At 42.7% G+C, this 21,461-nt stretch overlaps 1 protein-coding gene across 8 annotated transcripts in view; it reads right to left on the reverse strand.

Moving 5' to 3' along the window:
* Nucleotides 1–1,472: 1,472 nt before the first annotated feature.
* Nucleotides 1,473–21,461, reverse strand: part of LOC132107082 (pumilio homolog 2-like) — a 131,858-nt gene continuing 111,869 nt past the window's right edge. For all 8 annotated transcript variants that reach the window (XM_059513270.1, XM_059513267.1, XM_059513264.1 and 5 more), the window contains 3 exons: nucleotides 14,666–14,787; nucleotides 3,376–3,568; nucleotides 1,473–3,272 (listed from right to left, as the gene is read on the reverse strand). In XM_059513270.1, coding sequence (XP_059369253.1) covers nucleotides 3,141–3,272; nucleotides 3,376–3,568; nucleotides 14,666–14,787 — 447 coding nt within the window. In that variant the 3' untranslated portion in view covers nucleotides 1,473–3,140. The remainder of the gene's footprint in view (nucleotides 3,273–3,375; nucleotides 3,569–14,665; nucleotides 14,788–21,461) is intronic.

Genomic DNA, 21,461 nt, shown 5'->3' on the forward strand with positions numbered 1-21,461 from the left:
TATTTTCCTACTTAATGCCATACAGTTGCATTGATGCAATCTGTATTGTTAAAAGTGCTGTATAAATAAAGGTGACTTGACATTGATTTAGCCCCTTTATTTGAATTTATTGCTGAGGGAATCAAAATTAATAAAATTCAGACCAATACTATTGTTGTGTTTAATATCATGACCTTCACATGTGACCTTTGTTTTTGGATTAGATTAAAACCCTCATTGGCTTACAATGGGCTTATCCACAAAGAGAGACTGAGCTGTGTATGCCATATGAGACAGACACTCTTGATTTTTTGTGTTTACATCTTTAGTTATTTGTATACCAAAATGTGTTAACTATTTTGACAACAATACCCTCAATTTAAATATTAGAGGGTATTTGAGTAATTTAGAGTATTTTCTATTTGGTAGCAGTTCACATTGATTATAATTTAAATCTAAGGCTTCAGGAAAGGAGTTAAGAATAAACAAAGACGCTGAAATGTGTGTTTAATAATTCAAGAATATTGCTAGATCATCAGCTAGTATTTTTTTTTACATTAGTGTTGCCAATTGTAATATCCTTTAGATAACTACCATATATATGTAAGCTAAGGAACTGTATTGCAATTAAAAACTTGATTTAAAAAAGTCATTTTAAATTGATCGTTTAAACAGCAAAAAACTGGTATCAAGAACTTTTTTTGCCGTGGCTTTGAGTATGAATTCAAATTATCAGAACTTACTTTCCTGTATCTTTTGCAACTTCTTTGTGTGTGAGAAAATGTTGTAATAAAAAAAGAAAAAAAAGAAAGAAATAGGAAACATTTAAAAAACAATATTTCATCTAATAGTTTAAGGTAACTTAAATTTGTATAATTTTAACTGAATGTTAAATATTTAAGCCGAATTGAACTAAAATATTTAGTGTGATAACCGACAGCACACCACATTTTAGTGAGGAATATTTAACAAGGAATATTCCTTTCAGCTGTCAATGAGTGTGTAGTGAGTGTTGTGTTTTATGAATAATAAAAGCTTCATACACTAAAATAAAATGTTAGAAGAACAGTTTAATCATACAAAGTCACAATTCTGCTTCCAAAAAAAAGTTTTTTTCTCATCTAACATCTGTACATAAGGTACATAAGGCCTCCTGAAAATGTACATGACTTTGACAGTGTGACAAAACTCATATGTTCATATTTATATAATTGACAATATCTTACAATTACTTTGCTTACAAGTTAGTGGCTACTCCAAAATACAGCACTCCTTTATACAAAAATAATTCTTGTCCTGTCCTGTGAAATTTCCATGGCAGCAGGTAGAACCAAAGAGAGGCCCATGTGTTTTTTTTTGTTTTTGTTTTTAAATTCATAAATGTCTTATTTTATTCAACTGCCACACGTCAAAATGACTGTTAACAGAAGTTGTCGTACATAAGGAGGCTGACCATTTTCCGAGAACTGATTAAAAACAAAACCACCTTGAGATTGTGATGTATAAAAAGTTTTGCTCTTTTTCTTCTTTAAAATAATGCTTGTCCAAAGAAAACTGTATACATTATATTCAAAGGGAAAGGGGTGATGAATATTCACACATCAAAATGCACATTTTAGATTTTTCTTCCCCAAAAAGTGTAAAAGACATTCCATTTACAGCGTTAACGTTTACAAATGTACAACTGTACAGACAAAATAAAAGCAAATCACTATGCAATTTGGCAAGGCCTTTCCAACATCACAACTAGATTATTTTTCTTCTATTTAACTAATAAACTTACACTTAATTATCCCACATATACTACATGTATTCTACATTTATTCATATGAAGCAAAGGAACAAAAGCCATTAATATATTAGCCAAAAAGAAAAATTGTGCAGCAGAAGACAGCAGCCCGAGGTCCATTCTCTGAAAAGTATAATCTTGCACATTCTAAATCTATACTGCTGAATGCTGTACATTTGATCCTACCCTGCAACGTCTCATCTTCATCAAATCGGTTCTACTTGCACCAAACCCAAAAGTCCTTTGAGGACTCCAAGGACAGGGACGTCGCCTACCAACTTCTCCACTTTGCCCTAGGAGAGCATCATCTAAGACTCAAACGTCGCCTCCCCCAACACCCAAAAAACAGCAACAATTCAATATTTGTACTTGTACATGAAGATGCTTACATTACATTGAAGATTCCATTTACAATGTAAAGAGAGGATAATCAGTAAAACTATACTGTTTCTAGGGCAGTGTTAAAAAAAAAAACAGACAGATGATCCACAAACATGATGACAAAGAAAAATAATTCCATTAAAACATTAAATCCAAGCACAGTATGCCGAATCTCCCCACCCCCTGCACGCCTTGCATACCTCCCATGCAACCCAAAACAGAAGTGAAGCAGTTAATCAAAAACGGTGCAAACATAAGGGAGGGAAAGAAAAAAATAGATGGGAATTGCAGCCACTTCAAACCACTTATGTATGATATCACCCCCGTTTAAAGGCAGTGAAGCTCTTTGATTGTTTTAGAATAACGCAAGTAACTCAATGGCACGGCAGACGGAAGTGGTCATCTACAAGCAAGATTTTTTTAAGATCAAGCTGACTGGTTCATTATTTTTCATCAGCAGCCTTGGCATCTGTACCATCAGGCTAAAACAGGGCTTAAATGTATCACACTTCTTGAATTTGCCATTAAGTATGGATAGAAAAAAAATAAAAAATAAAATGTTAATTAAAAAGATTCACTCAGTTTGTCCTTATAAAGTCACTTGCTGGTGTAAATTGTAAGAACTGTAAAATAACAGCAAACATTCCTTTTTCTACAGAAAATGTACAAGGTAAAAAATGTACAAGATATTTACTAGGAAAAAAAAAGGAAACAGTCAGTTACATCAATTACATCATGAACAAGGGTGTTGTGCTTTACCCAGGAAACCACTTACAGACCATGCAATCTCTAGTTGAGGTAACAATGGGCACTACACCGGGAACTGCACCAGCAACAAGTCAGACATCTCAGCATTCTCAGGTGAGGCCAATTTCTTTTCCTTTCATTTTTTTTGGGTAAAACCCCTATAGGGTATGAACTCCACGGTGGAGGAGATGCCCATAATAGATTACCTTTTGAGGGAAAGGGGCATGGGTTGGGTGGGAGGCCCTTAAATTAAGCCATTGGTGGGGCCTCCAATAGGGCCTAGGTCTGATCCACACTTCATGTAGTACTTCTCTAACTTAGCCAGGATGTGTTTTCCATATGTGTATTTACGGAGAGTGGCAATATGGGGCCGAATCTGAAATTGACAATAACAATGGTTTAAACACTGCCCAGGATGATTGCATTTTTAATCTTTTCTTCAATTGTTTTAATGATGCAACAGCATTCTGTGCATTTACCTTGTGCATGATGATCTTGCGCTGGGCAGGTTCAGCCATGTCAATCATTCTTTGCACAACATAATTTGCATACTGGTCCTTCATCATGGTGTAGAGGGCACTGTGAGGGCCATCCTTCTGACAGCAGACTTCATCGATTAATAGGGCCCTCTCCGCACGAGAAGAATGAATCACACATTTCTCTACAACATTACTAGAAGAGACAGACACAAACACAATAAAGGGAAATACAGTTTTCAGATGATCAAAGGTTATCTTTATATATCTTTACATAATATCTTAAATATTTAATACATTATGCAAAAATTATACTCAAAAAGCACACCGTAATAATAATAATAATAATAATAATAATAATAAACATTGTTAGTACATGGTTAATTTGGGGTTATTTACTGTTATTACAATTCCTCAATTTTGTTGACTGAAAATAACAGCTGTACTGTAATACTATAAAACAACTACTTGTTTTGAGATTGAGTTGGCTCTGTAATTTTTTTTATACACAGCGTTCCAAATTATGCAAATGATATCCTTCTCTGATTTTCATAAATAGTCACTGAAAATCACAGTCAGTATAATTTTCAACTCATCAACCATTAAAGTATAGTTCAAATTTTATTGAACGAACCTCCTAATGATAACAGTAGTTATTTCCAAAAAAAAAAAAAAAAAAAAAAAAAAAAATGAAAATGCACTTACTAACAGTTAAAACATTTTTATAGGTTGTAAAGAACTTAAAATGGGCATTTACTGAATTTGTAGCATTAGGTGGTCATTTTTACTAAAAGATCAAAAGCTATTTTAAACATAAACATCCTGAGAGGGCAAGTTACATCTTAACATAGAAACCCTTCTTTGATATCACCTTTACAATTCTTGCATCCATTGAACTTGTGAGGTTTTGGAGAGTTTCTGCTAGAATTTGTTTGCAAATTCTCATTATAATCAACAAAATACACACGATGTAAAAAAGAGCTTCATTAACTGACAACATAAGTGATTTTAAAGGGAGCCTTCTTTACTTGCTTTTAGTGCTGGGCGATAGCATATGGCCTAAAAAAATAAATAAATCCGATTTATGATTTACATCGATTTTAAAATCAATATTCAAATGACTAAGACATTTTTCAAAACAAGTTTTAATATAGTTATAAACTTATAACTGAGACAAGATGATAAAACAACTGTGATGTTATTACCTTAATGCTGGAAAGACCTTTATTTAATTTTATTATTATTATTTATTATATATTATTTTTTATTATTATTTATTTTTTGTTAATACTAGCCCATCAGCTGTGAAAATTTTGTTTGTGAGGAAAATAACAGTACATTTTTGTCAGTTATTTTATCTAAACAGATCGATTAATTTCTTCAAGATTTCAAAATCAAACAGCTTACTGATAATGTAGTAGCACTGTAAGATTACATTTGTTTGAATGCATTATTGCTAAAGCGATTGCGTGTGAATGTGCTTTATCTGTTTAAATCATGCTTTAACCCGAAAATAATCAGTAAAAGAAACAGACAAACTCATATAGCCTTTAACATCCCGTTCGACTATTGCAGTCATTATAACCTGATCAAGCCATAGCTAAATATGTTTAACATGAATTCTTGCTGAATATGCAGTTATATCACAGGCTCCAGTCAGAATCACACCGCTCAGCTCATCCTCTGCTCGGCGGCGTGTCTCTGTCAGACTCGCGGGGAGGGTTGAGCCACTCTAAACTACAGGAGCCTGAGTGGTGCGTCGGTGGATGTTAAAAAGAAAACCGATTTTCATTCAAACAAACCGATGTAAATTACAAATTCGAGTTAATTGATAAAATCGATTTATCACCCAGCCCTACTTGCTTTCATATTATGTAATGATAAAAAAATGCAGCTGCATTTAAATGCAGGTGTGTAAAATATGTGCAAGATTTGCACTGCACGTGTGATGGTAGATGTGCAGCTTTTATTCTTATTTATTTTATCTTCATTACAAATCTGGTTTGGTTTCATTTTGGATAATTGCATGTAAAAAATAATTTTCGTTGTAATGCAAAATGTGAATTAATATTCATATGCAAGTATTTGAGTAAAAATTATTCATTCGCATTAATGACAGGGTGCATTAATATTCAACATTCAACAATCAGTGAATGTTGCATTTCTCTGTCGGAGAGAGCCAGCACTGTAAATTTCATCTTGCAGCAGACAAGAAAACATTTGTTTATTAATAAATAAATCAAAATGTCTAATTTTTCACAATTATTAGGCTACTTCATGTACTTTGTGGCAAACTTAAATGGATGTGCTTGAGCGCGGAATATATTAAGATTTGATTATGTAAATTTTATATAAACCTCTGATTAGTTGAATATAACAAATGAACGAACGAACTAGAAAAATCTTACTTGGGGACAGACCATTTTTTCTGTCCTATATAAACCGGTTCAGCAACTCATAAGACACTGTCCATATGAAAGAGCAATACACACCTTTATATCGACCCCCAAAGGCCACACATAACTAACCCCAAAAACCCAACCCCCTCCAGCTGAACTGAATTCGGTCTGTGTTTTGGCTCCAAGGAATGGTGTGTTACTGGGCTGAAACATGCCTGCACTCAGCAGCACTACTCTTTGTATTCATTATATTCTCGCAACTCATATTATTATAGAATAAAACTAAACATATGCACACAACCTTTTAGCTCATAAGTACTGGAGGTTTCGATTTTTTCTTGACTGATACACACAAACACATTCACACAACAAGCTGGGTTGGGCTTTTGCAGCGACAAACGCTTTGATTGCGTCCTCAAGTTTAACTTGTACATCGGAGATAATTTTTAATCAGTTTAAGCTTTGAGAAACAGCGTTCTCCAGAGATCACAGTGACAGTGAGTAGCACTCTCAATGCTACAAAAACATTTGGAAAAATTTATTCCATCCCTTTTTCACAGATGAATTTAAGCGCATCCAGTGGTTTAGCAACCAGGCGTCTGCCCAAAGTCAGCTCTTCGAACAATTCATGCCCGCGAATTGGATCGGCACCTAGAAAGGACCTCTACATCCCTGAAAGACAGCGGAGACCAGGACAACTAGAGCCCCAGATACAGATTCCCTGTAAAGACCTTGTCTCAGATAACCACCAGGACAAGACCACAGGAAACAGATGATTCTTCTGCACAATCTGACTTTGCTGCAGTCTGGAATTGAAACTGCAGCAAAAAGTTGCAGTTTCAACTTTTTGGAAACTGGCCCCCCAACTGAGCCTGGTTTCTCCCAAGGTTTTTTTCTCCATTCTGTCAATGATGGAATTTCGGTTCCTTGCCGCTGTCGCCTCTGGCTTGCTTAGTTGGGGTCACTTCATCTACAGCGATCTCGTTGACTTGATTGCAAATAAATGCACAGACACTATTTAAACTGATGACATCACTGAATTCAATGATGAACTGTCTTTAACTGTCATTTTGCATTACTGACACACTGTTTTCCTAATGAATGTTGTTCAGTTGCTTTGGTACAATGTATTTTGTTTAAAGCGCTATATAAATAAAAGTGACTTGACTACAATGCTGGCTGTTCTGACTCACAGTCTGCAAGTACGTTTACATATTTAAAGGATTTGCCACTGATGATTCATACGCAAGTTATGAGCAGTGGAGTAGCGCTTGTTTGTCATTTTCTCCAAATGCACAAATGCAGATGTGATTGTGTTCATTTGAGCAGGGTTTCTGCAGGATTTTAAAGATCAAATTTAAGACCTTTTAAGACCTTTTTTAAGACCTGAACACATAAAATCAATACCTTATGAGTGGGGTAGGGCAATGTCTATAGCACCATATAATAATATAGTGCTGTATCTATAGTGTTCCTGTAGGTCAACTGGTAGAGCGTTGCGCTATCAGGCACAAGGTTGGGGGTTCGATTCCCCAGGAACACATGATAGATAAAAATGTATAGCCTGAATGCACTGTAAGTTGCTTTGGATAAAAGCTTCTGCTAAATGCATAAATTTCAATTTAATTTCAATTTATATAAAGTACCATAAAATTACTTGAAAAAGTATAATTTACAGTTCAGATACAAGTTTTCACAAAAACAAAGTTTTATAAAATGATATTTGACATTTCAGCCTTTGAAATCAAAAGTATTAATATATTAATTTAACCAGTTATTATCAATGAATTATATCAATTAACGATTGATAAAGTTACAAATGCATGAATAATGTTTTGAAATTTTAAACAAAATATTGAAAACTGATGTTTCAAATTCTAAAAAAAAAAAAAAATTAAAAGATACCTTAAATGTGAAATTAAAACCACCAGTAGGAGGGTGTAAGTCACTGTTAAAAAGTAATTCCTATTGAACTAAATCATTTAAATGGTTGATTAATTCGGGAACAAAACGTACTCGGTTACTAGCGTAACCTCGGTTCCCTGAGATGAGGGAACGAGTACTGCGTAAGCTAGCTTACGCTATGGGAAAAGGTCCCCTTTTCTCGAGAATATGAAGCCAAAAATTATCCTTAATTTTTAAATAATGTAAAACGCAGTGCTGCAGCACAGCAGACCCAAGTGAAGCGGCTCGCGCGCTTATTGGCTGTGCTGCGGCAACTGCAGCAACCTATGGTGAGGCGGCGGAGAGGAACGAACCAATGGGGGCGCTTCGCGCCCATTTGGACGTCAGAGCGCGCCAAAATAGGCGTGGCTGGAACTATATAAGCCACCGCTTCACCATAGGGATCAGGTTTTAAATCGACTGAAGCGATCACCCGGTCCGAGCACATAGCACGGCAGGTTACGCAGTACTCGTTCCCTCATCTCAGGGAACCGAGGTTACGCTAGTAACAGAGTACGTTCCCTTTCGAGAGCTTACGCTATGGGAACACAATGTAAAACGCCGTGCGTGCTCTGGAACTTCGACCTGTCACAGCCCAAGGCGAGAGCCCGGGGCTTTATAGCAGGAGAAATCCCAGTCCCAACAGCCAACCTTAGTGAGCTTTATATAGGGAACGAAAAAAGGGGGACGTGATAAGGCTTAGCACGTCTATATAGAAAGTACCCTGGCCTGCAGGGCAGGGACTTGCAGATTATAGAATCTAATAAATGTGGACGGAGAGGCCCAGCCTGCCGCCGCACAGATATCATCCAGTGGTATCCCGCAGGGCCACGCCCATGACGAGGCCATACCTCGGGTGGAATGGGCTCTGATGCCGAACGGGCAGTGAAGGCCTTTAGATTTGTAAGCCAGCGAGATAGTGTCTACTATCCATCGCGATAGGCTTTGCTTCGTGGTGGCGAGACCTCGGGTGCGCCCACCAAAGCATATGAAGAGCTGGTCCGACCTCTTGAATAAGGCGGAGCGCGCAATATAGGTTTTGAGAGCCCTGACGGGGCAGATGAAGCTCGCGTTGCTTTCGTCGCTTTGCGAGGAAAGGGCTGACAGCGAGATGACCTGCGCTCTGAACGGTGTTGAGAGCACCTTGGGGACATAGCCGTGTCTTGGTCTGAGAATGACTCTGGAGTCATTCGGCCCAAACTCGAGCCAGTCAGCGCTTACAGATAGCGCATGTAAATTCCCCACTCGCTTGACTGAGGCCAGAGCCAGTAGAAAAGCGGTTTTGAACGAAAGAAGCTTCATATCGACAGACTGAAGCGGTTCAAAAGGGGGGCCCTTTAAGGCCTCTAGGACCGTAGACAGGTCCCAGGAAGGGATTGAAGGGGGTCGGGGAGGGTTCATCCGACGAGCTCCCTTAAGGAAACGAATGACCAGTTCGTTTTTTCCCAGTGATAGGCCGGCCACCGGAGCATGAGAAGCTGCAATGCTGCCACATACACTTTGAGCGTAGACGGGGATCTGCCCGCATCTAAACGCTCCTGTAGGAAGGAGAGTATCTCCGTCACGTCACATAAGTGAGGGTCTAGGTTCCGTGTCCCGCACCAGGTGGAGAACACTGACCATTTCTGCGCGTACAGGCACCTGGTTGAGGGCGCTCTGGCTTCCGTAATGGTCTTTAACACTCCCTCAGGGAGGTTCCCGGGTACCCGTTGAGGGGCCATACATGAAGGGCCCAAAGTTCGGGGTGGGGATGCCAGAGCGCGCCCTTCAGCTGCGTGAGGAGATCTTTCCGCAGCGGTATTGGCCATGGGGCTGTACTGGACAGCTGCATCAGCTCGGAGAACCAAGGTTGGGTCGTCCAGAGTGGGGCTACTAGCAGCATAGCACATCTGCTCTTCCTGACCCGATCGATGACCTGCGGTAGCATCGCGACCGGTGGGAAGGCATAAAGCGGGCGTCTGGGCCAATCGAGGGCCAGCGCGTCCCTGCTCTTTGAAAAATATATTGGGCAATGAGCGTTGTCTTCTGAGGCGAAGAGGTCGACCTCTGCCCTGCCGAAGATGCTCCACATCAACTGAACCGTTTGTGGGTGAAGAGACCACTCCCCAGGGGGAACATTCGCCCTGGAAAGCATGTCCGGGCCCCGGTTCAGGATGCCAGGTACATGCGCTGCCTTTAGCGAGCGCAGATTGTAATGTGCCCATGTCAGAAGACGTTCGGTCAGGGTGTGCAAGGTTTCTGACCTGACACCACCCTGGCGATTTATGTAGGCCACCACTGACATGCTGTCTGATCTGACCAGAACGTGGTGGCCCTTTAAAAATGGGAGGAAAGCTTTCAGGGATAGTTCGACCGCTATCATCTCCAGACAGTTTATGTGTAACAGTCGCTCCGGGCTCGACCAGAGGCCGGAGGCAGACCTGCCCTCGTACAGGGCGCCCCAACCGAGGTTGGATGCATCTGTCGAGACTACTTTCCATTTCGAGACAGCGCCCGTGCTTACGCCTAACTGATACCAGTTGGCTATTTTCCAAGGGGCCCGAGCTGTGATGCAGCCGTGGGTCACCCTGATGCGGCCGCGGCCGGAAATCCAGGCGCGCGCTGGAACACGGTCTCTCAGCCAGCGCTGTAGTGGGCGCATGCGCAGCAGGCCCAGTTTGAGAACCGCAGAGGCTGATGCCATCAGACCTAGCATTTCCTGAAATCGTTTGAGCGGGTAAAGAGACCCGGCTTTGAACGACACGGCTAGATGCTGAATAGTGAGAGCGCGCTGTGACGTCAGACGCGCTGTACATGTCACAGAGTCTATGTCTATCCCCAAAAAGGAAATCCTCTGGCTGGGAGACAGAGCGCTCTTGACAGTGTTGATCGTGAGACCCAGGCATTCTAAATGGCTGAGGATCCAGGATCTGTGTGTCGTCAGTAGTTCCTCGGAATGGGCTAAAACTAGCCAGTCGTCGAGGTAGTTCAATACTCGCACTCCCCGCATTCTCAGGGGTGCGAGAGCGGCATCCATGCACCGTGTAAACGTACGGGGCGCTACGGAGAGGCCGAATGGAAGAACCATGTACTGATAAGTCTGCCCCTCAAGGGCGAATCTCAAGAATGGCCTGTGATGGGGTGCTATTTGAATGTGAAAGTAAGCGTCTTTCAGATCCACTGAGAAAAACCAATCCCTCGGGCGAATTTGCGCGAGTATTTGTTTGGTAGTTAACATTTTGAACGATCGCGTCATAAGCGCTTTGTTCAAACGTCTGAGATCTAGGATGGGTCTGAGACCGCCATCCTTTTTTGGTACGAGGAAGTAGTGGCTGTAAAAGCCTGACTCGCGCTGCGCAGGGGGGGACAGTTTCTATCGCCCATTTTGCAAGAAGGTTTATCAGTTCGGCGCGAAGGACGTGTGTCATTTCGCTTTTCACTTTCGTTTCGACCACGGCGCGAAAGCGCGGCGGTCTGCGAGCGAACTGGAGCGAGTAACCTCGTTTTATTATATTCAAAACCCAATTTGATATGCCGGGGATGGCCTGCCATGCAGCGGCTCGTGCGGCTATGGGTTGAATGTGCTTCGGGCACTGGCCGCCTGTTATGAGGGGACCAGTAGCTCGAGTATGCTGTGCTTGTGACACTGTGGTGACAGCGCTTATTTGTAGGGTTGCGCACTGAGAAGTGGGCACGCGCGCTACATTTAGAGCACCTCCGGCGCGAGCGGGAAGGTGGGCATGAAAGGAGACCCGAGTGTGTCTTTGTGACACTTGGGGGAGTGTGTATACATGTAGGGGTGCGTACTGTGTAGTGGGCACACTGCCTACATAGAAAAAGCTCTTTTTGTGCTTTATTGAGGTCGCCGTGAAAACGGCGTTTGTGTGCAGGCGTGCGTGCATTGTAACAGGCTCGTTTACTGCAGTATAGACATCTCCAACCGCCTTTAGTGAGGGGATTGGAGGAAGCATGTGAGGTTTCTTGTGTGGTGGTCCGGCCGCAGCGGGACTTAACCACGGTCTTTTCAGCCCGAAGGTCAGGAGGGCTTCGGAGGCTCGGGGTTCAGCACAATCCTGGGCCGAGGTCCCTGTCTCTCTGGCGGTTTGCGGCTCGTAGAGCGAGAGCGGTGCTGGGTTTTGGTCGCTGGGCGAGACTGTAAGTCTGGCTGCGATGGCTTCGAGGTCTGAGGGGGCGGCGCATTTCTACGGCGTCCCGCAGCAGAGCTAGAGCGTTTCGGCAGGAAGTGTCTCATTGCCTGTGACGTTTTCTGAGCCTCAGTGAAGCGTTCAGCGAAACCCTTAACCGACTGGCCAAAGAGGCCGGAAGGCGAGATAGGAGAGTCAAGAAAGGCGGATTTGTCGGCGTCTTTCATCTCCGTGAGCGTGAGCCAGAGGTGTCGCTCTAAAACAGCAAGGCTTGCCATGCTTCGGCCGATCGCTTGTGCTGTGGTCTTTGTCGCACGCAGGGCTAGATCAGTAGCGCTGCGGAGATCTTTAAAGTCATAGGTATCTGGGGCAGACTCGTCCAGGTTACGGAGAAGTCTGGCCTGAAAAACCTGCAGCACAGCCATGGTGTGTAGAGCCGAAGCAGCTTGACCAGCGGAGGTGTAAGCTCGGCCAGCGAGAGCTGAGGTGGTGCGGCACGGCTTGGATGGATGCACAGGCTTCGACCGCCATCCTGCGGCTGAGGGCGGGCAGAGGTGTGCAGCAATAGCCTCCTCGAGAGGGGGGAGGCTCTCGTAACCGTGGTCTCGGGCGCCGTCGACAGAGGAGAGCGCTGACGAGACAGAAGTCTTCAAGCGTGCGGAGAATGGGGCTTTCCACGACTTCGTGAGTTCATCGTGAACTTCCGGGAAGAAGGGGGCGTTTCTTTGCGGAGGGGCCGAAGGGCGCCCCTGCAAGAACCATTCGTCCAGCCTGCTTTTAGCGGGCTCGTCTGGAGGAGACCAGTCGAGCTGAAGGTCGCTGACAGCCCTTGTAAGCACGCGAGTAAGCTCCGCGTCGATATCAGCGCGTTGTCCGGTGCAGCTGGGTGCTGTAGAGGGGGGGGGGGTCCGCAATGGAGCCCGACCATTCCTCACTACTGGACGCGGCGAGAGAAAGGCTGTCGTGTCTGTCCTCTTCCGCCTCAGGCGCTCCGAAGGAGAAGGGGGCGCTGGTGAGCAGGGACTGGCGCTGCTCGTCCACGAAGAGGACAGGCGAAGGAGAGCGGGCGAGGCACGCGGGGAGTGTTCCGGCGTGAGCTCGCGTGTAGCAGTGTGCTCAGGCATTCTCTGATCGCGGCGTTTCTTACGCGGCACTTGAGAGAGAAGAGGCGGAGCGGGTGGAGCATCGTGGCTGGTTTGAGCTAATTGAGCCCGCAGGGTCGATATATCCATGTTGTCGCACTCAGGGCAGCCGCCCTTGGAGAGTGCGCTCTCAGCATGCTCGCGGCCCAGGCAGGAGACACAGATGATGTGGCGGTCCTCGCTGGGCAGAGGGCCTCGGCAGGAAGCGCAGGCCCGAGGCATTTGAAACAACGCCTCGAATTCTGGAGAAAAAAGTGTGATGCAGCGGCAAACACACTAGCTTATGAAAAGGATATAGTCACGCCGGATGGCGCAGCAGGAAGCGAGTGCTGAAGGCGGCGTCGAGATGAAGCACGAGCCGGCGTCCTCAGATCTGCGTTGCAGTGCTATCCCGCTGAGAGGCTTTTCGACGGCGTGTAGAGGCTTCTCCGGAGAAGACAGCGAAGTGCAGGTGAGATCGCTGAAGGAGATGAAATCTGATCCCTATGGTGAAGCGGTGGCTTATATAGTTCCAGCCACGGCTATTTTGGCGCGCTCTGACGTCCAATGGGCGCGAAGCGCCCCCATTGGTTCGTTCCTCTCCGCCGCCTCACCATAGGTTGCTGCAGTTGCCGCAGCACAGCCAATAAGCGCGCGAGCCGCTTCGCTTGGGTCTGCTGTGCTGCAGCACTGCGTTTTACATTATTTAAAAATTAAGGATAATTTTTGGCTTCATATTCTCGAGAAAAGGGGACCTTTTCCCATAGCGTAAGCTAGCTTACGCAGTACGAGAGTACTCTCGAAAGGGAACAGCGCAGTGTTGCTCAGAGATGCAAAACAGTACCGTGGCTGTGTTTTTTAATTTTTTTTTTTGTTGTTGGAGAAATCGAGGAAATAACAGGAAATATGGTATATGCACACTAGTCTAACCTACTAGACTTTACCACCTAATGTATGCGTGCACTCTGCAGGTGTGTTTTGCGATTGCTTTTCACGATAACCTCAATATCAAATCGCACATCATTAAAACTGCAATTTCGATATTATTGCAGACCATACATATTGCGCACCCCATGTTTAGACTTTTATAATACATTGTCTTCTTATCAATCCACCAGTTCACATTTAAGGCTTTGCGTGTTTGCAGGGTAAAAACATGGGTCGATTTTTGCATTGTTCTGAACTCTGCAAAAAAAAAAAAAACAATTGTATTGAAAATGCTTATTCATTCTTTGCCAGAAGGTGGAGCGTTTGGTAAAAATGTAACTTTCCCTGGTAAAAGCAGAACACAAAGCAGCATAGCACTGGACTTTGAATGTGCAGCACTCATGTTTAAGTTTAATCGTCACATTCAGCCGTATCACAATTCTGGTCTTTCTGTTTCCAAATGTAAGACCACTTGAAATCATAATTAAGAGTTTCTTGTACAATTTAAGACTTTTTAAGATGCCGCAGAAACCCCGTTGAGGCATTCAGCCAATCACAACGCACTGGATAGCTGACCAATCAGAACACACCTCACTTTTCAGCTTTAAAAAAAGGAATGCATTTTAGAAAGGCAGGGCATAGAGAAGAAACAATAATGTACAGTTATGGGGGGCCACATAAAGAGTTTTAGAATGTTTTTTGTCACTATACAGTAATTGTGATATGGATTTCTCATACAGTTTCATCTCTAGAATACAGTTCTCTCACATTAACTTACCTTGCAAATTTATGTTGACTCAAAGCCAGAACCTTCCCTCTGACCTCCGCCACTATCTTGCTCTTGTCTTCTGGACGCCCATGCTCCAAAACATGCTGGATCACATAGTTACCATACTGATCCTGCAAGTGAAGACAGGCAGAGGACAGTGGGAGAGAGAGATAAATAACATACATAATATTATTGTAACAGCTCATAAACAAGTAAACATAAACAAACAGAACAATATATGAAATACTAGTACAACAAGATTGAGCAAGGCTACTTTAACAACAAACCGTCACAATAAAACAACTGACCAAAAAAAGGTCCTCAATGGGGTGATTTCAAAAACAGCAACCCATGGACATTAATGTATTAATACTCCCACTTTATCTAAGCAATGACTGATCCTAAAAATTGGTATTTGGCAAATAGCCTAATAAGAAACCACACAACACTCACTCAAACACAGACACACCAGCATTCATTTAGAAGGTGGAAAAAAACATGCACGCCAATATCAGAAGCTGTGGGACTCAGTTTAAACCCTTTGTCTATCCTAACTTTCCCTCAAATTTGAAAGAGCAGTCACTACTTTATTGTTTTGGGTAGGCACAAGATTAGTTTAACTATTTTGGATGCACATAACAAACCAGGTTGCTGGTCTGAGGTGCTCTGGGTGGAGCAGAAAGAAAAAAAATATTGAATGTGCTGGAAACAATGAATTACAAAGTTAAAAAATATTTTAAAGAGGGAAACAGACCTTATTAAAAGAACTGTCCCTATTTAGTTGCATGACAACAAAAAAGGCTGTGAGGGCTAGATGTATATAGCTTGTCGAATGTGTCAGGACTTAACAATAAGGACTGCTGAACGACCCTGGGTGAACTGATAGAACCGTTACTCTCCCTATCGAGTCAGTGATATGTTGTCTCTTTCTCACATTTATGTGCCTCACAAACCTAGACATTTTGCTAGATAGACCATTATTAATTAAATGCGTCAAGATGCAATACATCTTCTGAAAGTGCAGACATGATGTAAATGCATAATCACAGTTAACAAATGGGATAATGAGAAACCGGAAGTGTACATGATTAATGAAGATTAACCGACCTGACACTGCAACACTAAGAACTAAAATATTTGAAGACTACAAGCTGCATGTTTTCATTTATTATTTACATATAGTTAGCATCAATAGCTTACATTTTCAAGTTCAAAATGTTGTTCAAATGCTTTTTTTTTTTTATGCTACAGTATCATAAATTGTAAAGTTACTACGCTCAACTCAGAGGACTGTAAGAGACTGTTGTGTTTTTGTGTTCACGGAAACATGGCTCAGCAACAGCGTTCCAGACTGCGCTATTCAGCTCGACCAGCTGACGTGCTATCGAGTGGACAGAGCTCTCGTCGCGGGAGGAAAAACCCGCGGCGACGGGCTCTGTGTTTTCATCAATGACGCGTGGTGCCGTGATACTGTTGTGATCTGCAAACACTGCTCACCCCGGGTGGAGTTTATGATTATTAAGTGCAGGCCGTTCTATCTGCCGAGGGAATATACTGCTATACTGCTCATTTCGGTGTACATTCTCCCGTTCAACATCATCAGCAACAGGAACGACACACTAAATGAACTGTACCAGCACATCAGTTAGCAGCAGACAGCACACCCCGATTGCTTTTCTCATCATAGCTGGGGATTTCAACCATGCTGACCTAAAGAGTGTCAAAATCTGTGTAAAAAAAAATAGACCAACATTAACTTTCCAACACGAGATAATAACATTTTGGACTTTATTTACACCACACAGAGAGGAGCTTACAAAGCCCTCCCCCTCCCCCACCTCAGAGCCTCAGACCACATCACTGTCATGCTAATGCCTGCATACAGACCACTCATTAAAGCCGCCAAACCAGTTTACAAACAGATTAAAGTTTGGCCAGAAGGATTATCAGAGGTTCTTCAAGACTGCTTCAACACAACTGACTGGGACATGTTTAAGCAGGCTGCCACATGCAATAACACCACTGACCTCCAGGAGCACTCAGAGACTGTCACTGCCTACATCAACAAGTGTATTGATGATGTAACGGTCCCAAAAACCATCACTGTCCGGGCCAACCAGAAGCCATGGATGACAGGGGAGGTCTACAGACTCCTGAAGACACGGAACGCTGCCTTCAGAGCTGGAGATGAGGTGGGCCTGAGAACAGCTAGGGCCAACCTGTCCCATGGCATCAGAGAGGCTAAGAGACAGCACTCCAGGAGGATAGCTCATCAATTCAGCAACAGCAGAGACACTAGGAACCTGTGGCAGGGGAAACAGACCATTACGGACTACAAGCCCCCACCACGGACCTGTGACAACAACATCTCTCTGCTGAACGAGCTGAACACCTTCTTCGCTCGCTATGAGCAACAAAACAGCACCACTGCACAGAAGACTCCACCTCCTCCCGGCGACCAGGTGATGACGCTGACCTCAGACAGCGTGAGGAGATCCTTCAGCAAGATCAATGCACGCAAAGCTCCGGGTCCTGACAACATCCCTGGGCGTGTACTGAAAGACTGTGCAGCAGAACTCACTGATGTCTTCACAGACATTTTCAACATATCACAGAGTCAGGCTGTTGTTCCCACATGTTTCGAAACTACCACCATCATTCCAGTTCCGAAGAAGCCATCTCCATCCTGCTTCAATGAATACCATCCTGTTGCACCACATCAAGTCTGCCCTCCCCCCCACCCTGGACCCATTCCATCCCATGTCCAACCGGTCGACCGATGATGCCATCGCCACTGCCGTCCACTCAGCACTCACACATCTGGACAAAAAGGACTCATATGTCAGAATGCTGTTCATAGACTTCAGTTCAGCATTCAACACAATCATCCCTCAACAGCTCATTTACAAACTGATTCAGCTGGGACAGTTCGCTGTGCAACTGGCTGTTCGACTTTCTGACTCAGGCAGTACAGGTCGGCAGCAACACATCCAGCACCATCACACTGAACACTGGGGCCACCCAAGGATGTGTGCTGAGCCCCCTCCTCTTCACTCTGCTGACCCATGACTGCACACCATCACACAACCCCAACCTCTTTATTAAGTTTGCAGATGACACGACTGTGGTGGGTCTCATTAGCAACAAAGATGAGACAAACTACAGGAGTGAGGTGAGCCGCCCGGCCAAGTGGTGCAGTGACAACAATCTCTCTCTGAACGTGGAGAAGACGAAGGAGATTGTTGTTGACTTCAGGAGAGCACACACTCAAGCACGTTCCTCTGACCATCAACGGTGCGACTGTGGAGAGAGTGAGCAGCACCAAGTTCCTGGGTGTGCACATCACAGAGGACCTCTCCTGGACTGAAAACACTGCAGCACTGGCCAAGAAATCACAAGAGCGTCTACTTCCTCCGCAAACTGAGGAGAGCCAGAGTCCCGGCCCCCATCATGTACTGTACACCTTCTACAGGGGCACCATCGAGAGCATCCTGACGAGCTGCATCACTGTGTGGTATGGCGCCTGCAATGCGTCCTGCCGAAAGACTCTGCAACGCATAGTGAGAGCAGCTGAGAAGACCATTGGTGTCTCTCCCCTTCCCTCCATGACATTTATGGAACACGTCTCACCCGCAAAGCCCTCTGCATCACAGGTGATCCCACTCACCCATCACACAGCTTCTTCAGCCTGCTACCATCAGGGAGGAGACTGCAGAGTCTCCAGGCCAGGACCAGCAGACTAGAGCTTAGATTCTCGGCCCGGCCCGGCCCGGCCCGGCACCATCCTTGGGCCGGGTCGGGCCCTTTATAAAGCACGTCACGTGTCATGCGCAGCGTCTCGTCCACTCGCAGTCTCGCATGAGTGACACATCACACCTGCTGTGTATGCTGTACTATTCAGTAGCTTAAGTGCAACATGGAGCTTGAAGAAGCAAAGAAAACAATTAAAACAGGAGAATTAACTTTGAGCAAGTTTGGAGGAAAATCGGAGGTATGGAAACATTTTAAACTAGTCGTGGGGAGTGACAACATATGTGTTGGCTTTGTTTCGTACATTAAATGCGGCACGCATATATATATATATATATATATATATATATATATATATATATATATATATATATATATATGTATGTATATATATATATATATATATATATATATATATATATATATATGTATGTATATATATGTATGTATATATATATATATATATATATATATATATATATATATATATATATATATATATATATATATATATATATATATATATATATATATGCGCAGCTCCCCCGTAGGCTAAATGATCTAGCACAGCAGCACATGCGGTAAAAAAAAAAAAAATCTGGCGCCGCCCCTGGTTATAACGGCCCACATATTAAAAATGGTCGGGTTTAAATCGGGCTCGGGCTCATAATTACAGTGAACGTGTCGGGCCGGCCTCGGACACAACGTGCTCGGGCTCGGGTAGGGCCGGGCTTGATTTGTTGGGCCCGATCTAAGCTCTACAGCAGACTGAAGGACAGCTTCATCCACCAGGCTGTCAGGAAGCTGAACTTCCTCCCGAACTTGCCCCCCCTCCCCTCTTTTGCCCCAGACACCACTGAACTAAGAACCCCCCCCCCCCCCACACACTAATTATATGATGGCATGCACTAGTCACTTTGTGCAGCATTGGTCTGCTCACTACCTCATTCGGCATGGAACTGATGTCATTCCACTACCTCATCAGTCAGTTAAATAAAATAACTGCTCGAGCCCTTTGTCACTTGTCACTTTAATCAGACTTAAGATATTTTTAATAAGGGATTGTTTTGTTTTTAGCACTAAAATCTTTTATCTGCACTGTTGTTCACTTCAATGATTTGCACTCTCTGTCATTTGCCTTGCGCTGCTTTATTTAACTTTATTTTATGCCTTTTTTTTACATTCCCTTATTGTATAGTTGTATCTACATTTTATATTTGATCTAGATTTTTTAGGCTTTAATGTTAATGTTATCTGTATGCACTGGGGTCTGAGAGTCAGTGGTGTCAAAAGTATTGGCATTCATTACTCAAGTAGAAGTATAGATACTAGGGTTTAAAAAGACTTTTGTAGAAATTGAAGTATCAACTCAAGCTTTTTACTCAAGTAAAAGTGTAAAAGTACTGGTTTAAAAAACTACTTAAAGTATAAAAGTAAAAGTAATAAATGCCATTAAGAACAAAAGCTTGGGCCGTGCCACAGGGGCCTATTGTGCACTACCCCACCTCCTCAAAAAAGAGACATTTTTCTAAAGGCCATAATGACTATAATGTTATATTAAAATGTTCATGTTGAAAAATTTGGGATGCACTAGGCTACCTGTTTCAGCTGCATATATGCCCATTGAAAATGAACGCATTTTAGTACAATGCAAATACATTAAAGAGCTAGAGATATGATGACTAGTTGCCAATAACTATTGTTATGGTGCAAAAAGTCAAACTTCAGAGGCATTGTCATCAATAACCTTTAATGGAATGTAAATGTACATCCAAGCTTAGCTGCAAGAATCTGCGAGGGGAATGGACAAGAAGATTAGTGCAGGCTTAGTAACAATTACTCTTGCATGGTTGTCTATATACAATAAACATAGTTCTGTCAAAATTAATGATTAATCCAAGTGATTAATCAAAAACTAAAAATGAAAAATAACTCATAATCCTGATACCTTCTTGATTGATAGCTTCTTGTATTCGGTACATACGTCTGCTATGTCCAGTGTTCGGGGGGTAACAAGTTACAAAGTTGGTAAAGCCTAGTTATCACAACATTGTCAATCGCGTCATCAATCGCAAACGATAATTTATTAAAACGTCTCGCTACCGAACTACCTACAGTAGCTTAATTTGTGGAGGAGAAGAGAAAGAGAAAGCACCCATTTGGCAAATGAGCCAGTGAGATATAATAACTTTTAAGTAGGGTCCAGTGCCTTTTCGATACTTTTAAAACGGTACCGGCGCCTAAACGGTGCCTGAACCGATACTTTAAAAAAAAAAAAGAACCTCAAAAAAAACTATGGTTAACTTTAAAGAACATTACAAATATTTAAAATAAATCCATAGCTTTCACCTTGGATGCTCTCATTTCCCAAGTTGTGCTTCCCTTAATCTAAGGCTAATAAATGTATTTCAAAATCTGGGTCATTATTTAATACAAAAGCACACAATGTTTCTACTGTATCTCTGTCACTCACTCTGATATTTAATTAAGATGAGTGCTGTCTGTCAGTGTCTTAAATCATTTCTGTGAATTAATGTATGCTCATTCTTTATAAAGTCGCAACAATGTCATTTTTAAAATACAGTACTGTGGCAAAAGTCTTATGGAAAAGAAAAAAATATTATTTTCACCCCAAAAAAGGGTTTTAAGCAAGTTATTTATATCTTTTGCTGTAGTGTGTCTGTAGGAAATATCAGTTTGCAATTAATTTTTATAATAATCTAGTGCAATTTGTAATGCACAAGCAGTTTGACAATGGCAAAATGAATGTTTGTAAATGTAAACTGATATTTTCTACTGACATACTACAGCAAAATATATAAATAACTGACCGAACACCATTCTTTTAAGTGAAAATACTAACGTGCCTAAGACTTTTGCACAGTAGTGTATGTATAAAGTATGTATGATTAAATTAAGTATATTTAAATAAGTGTAATTAAAGTATGAGATCGTTCATATGTGTTAAGGGCTAGATTTTCGCTGGAGGAAACGGCTGTGGTGTGATGAGCGGTGACAAGCGAAAACTTTACAGTAAATGAGAAAGCGACTGCTT

The sequence above is a fragment of the Carassius carassius genome, chromosome 27 (assembly GCF_963082965.1).
Source record: "Carassius carassius chromosome 27, fCarCar2.1, whole genome shotgun sequence".
Taxonomy (NCBI): Eukaryota; Metazoa; Chordata; class Actinopteri; order Cypriniformes; family Cyprinidae; genus Carassius; species Carassius carassius.